Source organism: Triticum dicoccoides, chromosome 3B, assembly GCF_002162155.2.
Source record: "Triticum dicoccoides isolate Atlit2015 ecotype Zavitan chromosome 3B, WEW_v2.0, whole genome shotgun sequence".
NCBI classification, from domain to species: domain Eukaryota; kingdom Viridiplantae; phylum Streptophyta; class Magnoliopsida; order Poales; family Poaceae; genus Triticum; species Triticum dicoccoides.
The window spans coordinates 389,945,967-389,951,992 of NC_041385.1; the positions used below are offsets into that span (position 1 = coordinate 389,945,967).

At 45.5% G+C, this 6,026-nt stretch overlaps 1 protein-coding gene across 1 annotated transcript in view; it reads right to left on the minus strand.

Annotated features, from left to right (window-relative positions):
• The window catches only part of LOC119276149, a 24,014-nt gene extending 18,385 nt beyond the window's left edge, over positions 1–5,629 (minus strand). Inside the window, exons 1-4 of the mRNA XM_037557143.1 lie at positions 5,464–5,629; positions 4,870–4,985; positions 4,632–4,714; positions 4,135–4,256 (exon numbers count right to left, since the gene is read on the minus strand). Coding sequence (XP_037413040.1) covers positions 4,135–4,256; positions 4,632–4,714; positions 4,870–4,985; positions 5,464–5,506 — 364 coding nt within the window. The 5' untranslated portion in view covers positions 5,507–5,629. The remainder of the gene's footprint in view (positions 1–4,134; positions 4,257–4,631; positions 4,715–4,869; positions 4,986–5,463) is intronic.
• Between the last annotated feature and the right edge of the window lie 397 nt (positions 5,630–6,026).

Consider the following 6,026-nt stretch of genomic DNA (forward strand, 5'->3'; position numbering starts at 1 on the left):
GGGGGGGAAGCGGCCTAATAGTCCAGGGGAGCGGGAGATTGGGCCGGCATGTGGGATGGCCGACTGGGCCGGCGGGGTCGAGGCCCAGTGGGGAAAAGGGGGGATGGGGTCAGGGGCTTCTCTCTCTCTCCCACCTCCTCTTTTCTTTTAGTTTTTTTTAACTTTCTGTTTTAGCTAATTTTAGGACATTTAGACATTTTGCAAAAATGTTGGTTCACCACCAATATTACCAAAAGAATACTTCCCACATAATGAACATTTTAGTTTTCAGGTGTGACAAAAATGAATTTTTACTTTAGATTGGGTTTGAATTTGAATTGTGATTTGGATCAAGTGAAGGTTAGCAACAGTAACATGATGACATGGCACCATTAACAGGGGATTACTGTAGCATGACACTGGGGGTGTTACACTTGGCGAGCCAACGTAAAAACTCAGCCACTCTTATGAAGATGAAACCCAAAAGATTTTCGTTGGGGCGTAACCCTCAGCGACGCGCCACATTGGAACCCGAGTGTGGTGGCAAATGGGCAAGGGTCGGGCCGTCACCCCTGGTGGCGCGCTGTATCTTGATCCGGATACGGTAGCAAGTGAGCGAGGATCGGGTCGTCGCATCCTTAGTGGCGTGCTACATCAGCGCTCGGATGTAGTGGGAAATGAGCAAGGGTCTTCGCATTTGACTCGACGGGTGCGAAGGGTAAGGAAGCTAGCCGAGCCTAGGAGGATTCACTTAGGTAGCTGGAATGTAGGGTCTTTGACAGGGAAGCTTCCGGAGCTAGTTGATGCAACGATGAGGAGAGGTGTTGATATCCTTTGTGTCCAAGAAACCAAATGGAGGGGACAGAAGGCGAAGGAGGTGGAGGATACTGGCTTCAAGCTGTGGTACACGGGGACGGCTGCAGACAGAAATGGCGTAGGCATCTTGATCATCAAGAGCCTCAAGTATGGAGTGACAGACGTCAAGAGACGTGGGGACCGGATTATCATGGTCAAGCTGGTAGTTGGGGACTTAGTTCTCAATGTTATCAGCGCGTATGCCCCGCAAGTAGGCCACAATGAGAACACCAAGAGGGAGTTCTGGGAAGGCCTGAAAGACAGGTTAGGAGTGTCCCGATTGGCGAGAAGCTCTTCATTGGAGGAGACCTCAATGGCCACGTGGGTATATCTAACACAGGTTTTGAAGGGGCGCATGGGGGCTTTGGCTATGGCATCAAGAATCAAGAAGGAGAAGATGCCTTAAGCTTTGCTCTAGCCTACAACATGATTGTAGCTAACACCCTCTTTAGAAAGAGAGAATCACATCTGGTGACTTTTAGTAGCGGACAACACTCTAGCCAAATTGATTTCATCCTCTCGAGAAGAGAAGATAGGCGTGCGTGCCTAGACTGTAAGGTGATACCTGGAGAGAGTGTTGTACCTCAGCATAAGCTGGTGGTTGCTGACTTCCGCTTTCGGATTCGTGTCCAGCGGGATAAGTGTGCCAAAGTCGCTAGAACGAAGTGGTGGAAGCTCAAGGGGGAGGTAGCTCAGGCGTTCAAGGAGAGGGTCATTAAGGAGGGCCCTTGGGAGGAAGAAGGGGATGCGGACAATGTGTGGATGAAGATGGCGACTTGCATTCGTAAGGTGGCTTCGGAGGAGTTTGGAGTGTCCAGGGGAAGGAGAAGGGAAGATAAGGATACCTGGTGGTGGAATGATGATGTCCAGAAGGCGATTAAAGAGAAGAAAGATTGCTTCAGACGCCTATACATGGATAGGAGTGCAGACAACATAGAGAAGTACAAGATGGCGAAGAAGGCCGCAAAGCGAGCTATGAGTGAAGCAAGGGGTCGGGCATATGAGGACCTCTACCAACGGTTAGGTACGAAGGAAGGCGAAAGGGCCATCTATAAGATGGCCAAGATCCGAGAGAGGAAGACGAGGGATATTGGCCAAGTCAAATGCATCAAGGACGGAGCAGACCAACTCTTGGTGAAGGACGAGGAGATTAAGCATAGATGGCGGGAGTACTTCGACAAGTTGTTCAATGGGGAGAATGAGAGTTCTACCATTGAACTGGACGACTCCTTTGATGAGACCAACATGCGTTTTGTGCGGCGAATCCAGGAGTTTGAGGTCAAGGAGGCTTTAAAAGGATGAAAGGAGGCAAGGCGATTGGCCCTGATTGTATCCCCATTGAGGTGTGGAAAGGCCTCGGGGACATAGCGATAGTATGGCTAACCAAGCTTTTCAACCTCATTTTCCGGGTAAACAAGATGCCAGAAGAATGGAGACGGAGTATATTAGTACCAATCTTCAAGAACAAGGGGGGTGTTCAGAGTTGTACTAATTACCGTGGAATTAAGCTGATGAGCCATACAATGAAAGTCATTGAGCACCGCTTACAAAGAATGACAAGTGTGACCAAAAATCAATTTGGTTTCATGCCTAGGAGGTCAACCATGGAAGCCATTTTCTTGGTACGACAACTTATGGAGAGATATAGGGAGCAAAAGAAGGACTTGCATATGGTGTTCATTGACTTGGAGAAGGCCTTGATAAGATACCGCGGAATGTCATGTGGTGGGCCTTGGAGAAACACAAAGTCCCAGCAAAGTACATTACCCTCATCAAGGACATGTACGATAATTTTGTGACAAGTGTTCGAACAAGTGATGTCGACACTGATGACTTCCCGATTAAGATAGGACTGCATCAGGGGTTAGCTTTGAGCCCTTATCTTTTTGCCTTGGTGATGGACGAGGTCACAAGGGATATACAAGGAGATATCCCATGGTGTGTGCTCTTCGCGGATGATGTGGTGCTAGTTAACGATAGTCGGAGGGGGGTAAATAGGAAGTTAGAGTTATGGAGACAAACCTTGGAATCGAAAGGGTTTAGGGTTAGTAGAACTAAAACCGAGTACATAGTGTGCGGTTACAGCACTACTAGGTGTGAGGAGGAGGAGGAGGTTAGCCTTGATGGGCAGGTGGTACCTCAGAAGGACACCTTTCGATATTTATGGTCAATGTTGCAGGAGGATGGGGGTATTGATGAAGACGTGAACCCTCATATCAAAGCCGGATGGATGAAGTGGCACCAAGCTTCTGGCATTCTCTGTGACAAGAGAGTGCCACAAAAGCTAAAAGGCAAGTTCTACAGGACGGTTGTTCGACCCGCGATGTTGTATGGCGCTGAGTGTTGGCCGACTAAAAGGTGACATGTTCAACAGTTAGGTGTGGCGGAGATGCGTATGTTGAGATGGATGTGTAGCCACACGAGGAAGGATAGAGTCCGGAATGATGATATATGAGATAGAGTTGTGGTAGCACTAATTGAAGAGAAGCTTGTCCAACATCGTCTGAGATGGTTTGGGCATATTCAGCGCAGGCCTCCGGAAGCTCTAGTGCATAGCGGACGGCTAAAGCGTGCGGAGAATGTCAAGAGAGGTCGGGGTAGACCGAATTTGACATGGGAGGAGTCCGTTAAGCGAGACTTGAAGGGTTGGACTATCACCAAAGAACTAGCTATGGACAGGGGTGCGTGGAAGCTTGCTATCCATGTGCCAGAGCCATGAGTTGGTCGTGAGATCTTATGGGTTTCACCTCTAGCCTACCCCAACTTGTTTGGGACTAAAGGCTTTGTTGTTGTTGTTGTCTCTTCTCCCCTTGTTCCCCCCGTGTACTCTGGTTCACTTGAACCTATCCTGTATGGAGCTGTGAGGCTTCTAGGCAAAATTATTTGAATATATTTAGGTGAGGATCCACTCCCCACATTGACCATTCAAAAAAAAGTGTGATCCCAGAAAGCAATTACTGGATGAAATACGTTCTGCGTGTCTCACTGTGCAGAAGTTCAGGATGTGCAAATGGAATGTGTTTTATAAGGAAAACAGACAAGGACATCCAATTAATTATACACATAGTGCCAGCAGAAACCAATCTTACAGAGATGTCACAACTAGATTTTAATGTTATGACTAATGGACTACATATGCAGGCAAGAGACTCCGCCATTTTTACATTTGAAGAGTGTATGTGCAAGTTGTTGAAAAACAAAACAAGCTCTTCCACGTGCTAATGATAAAATTCAATGAAACAACTTAATAATTGCAATAATAAACACAACTATACAAACCAAACGACGTATATCACCAACCTTTGCTGTGACCAACAACAGCTGCTACATCATACTTCTCCTGATACAGATATGAGACAACAGAATGCAAGTCTTCAGCCTCTTTCCTGTAGTTGCCATACTGGAAAACGCCTTCGCTCTCTCTGAAAAGCAATATGATCGAAGGCACAACATGAATGAGGTTAGGAACCATGCATATGCCTATTTCAAATAAAGTTTATTGAAAAAATTGTGTACCAACAGATATATATTAAAACAACAAAAATGCAGTTCGTAAAATTTAAATGGAAAAGAATATCTGCCAGATTAGTTTACCCATATTTTTTGTCCATGAAAAAGTTGCAGGTCTAACAGATAAAATAAAATCAGAGGATCAAAATGATATTATACGTCATACATGAACCTGAGCTCATTCAGTTATAAAGACTACCTTCAGAAAAGGCTAGACTAGCATTTAGCATAACAACTTTAGTGAACGTACAAGCAACAGCATATCCAGGATTCTATGAGTAACTTACCCGTTTCCACTGAAGTCAAAGCGAAAAACACTAATCCCTTGTTTAATTATTGCATCTGCCAGATCAACAATAACGCCAGAACTCTGAAGATAAGTGTTAAACATCAGTAGAAGGGTAGTAGAAACTACTACTCCGACGGTTCAATTCGCTGCATCTCACATAAGCAAAATGAAACTTAGCGGCCCTGATCTTGAAGTGGACAAGGCGGATTTCTTGTGGTCACGAAATAGTTATGTACCTTGGAGGCCGTAAAGCCATGGCACAAGACTACAATCCTGTTCAAACCCGTGGGATGCAGCAGCCCCACAAGTTTCTCTCCACGCTTGTTCGTTATCAATACCCTGTGTGTAGCAGCTGTTTCATAAAACCACACGGTGTCAACAGTTTGGACTCAAAATTAGCTGCACGTATCTTCTCTTCTGTGACAAGAATATAGGAGTAACTTCAACTCAGATGAAGCCATCCTTTGACTGAGACTACTAATACTATTCGGATTTGCAAATAACTCCAAAATCCTTAAGTTTATGCGGCCATCTGAGCAAATGCATAGTAGCACAAGAAACCATCTACTCCCTCCGTTCCTAAATATAAGTCTTTGTAGAGATTCCACTAGGCGGACTATATACGGAGCAAAATGAATGAATGTACACTTAAAACGCATCTATATACATCCGTATATGGTTTATAATGAAATCTCTAGAAAGACTTATATTTAGGAACGGAGGAAGTACTAGTCTAAGATGGCTATGCAGATTCTTGAGATCAAATTTGAAGTATGGTGGTTGTCGCCCAAGAGAAGGTACGGAAGGTGAAATCAAGAAAAGGGGCTTACGGGGATTGGAAGCATCCCGGGAGGAATTGAGCGGCTGCGACATGGACGACAGATGGCGGCGGCAACCTCGTGGGGTTTGGGGTGGGAGGAACCCGAGGCTAGTCGACCCGCCGGCGGTGTCAGGAGTAGGATGAAGGTTAGATTCGCCGGGCAAGTGGAGGAGGCCAGAAGGAGGGCGTGGAATTTAAGGTGTCCAGAAAAAGAACGCATTAGGACCCAATGACAGCGTGAAGGGCTGGAAGCCGTTGGATTGGGATTTCTTGCTCGCGATTTTCTTCCTTACAGCCGCTCGCCCGATTCTCGACTAAAAAAGGACCCTTAAAAAAGACAAAAAAAAGGTTTTTTACTATTTGTACCACTGATTGTGTAATATTTAGTTTTGCCATTAAAAATTACAAATTCTTAAAAATATCATCGTTCAGTGAGATGTTTGCTCAAAAATGACATTAGCCACCTAAAAAAATCCATCATTTCGGTAGATATTTGCTAAAAAAAAAATGGGGCGAGGTGAATCCACGCATGCTGGAACGGTCGCTTTCCAACAGGAAGCCTTTGACCAGTTA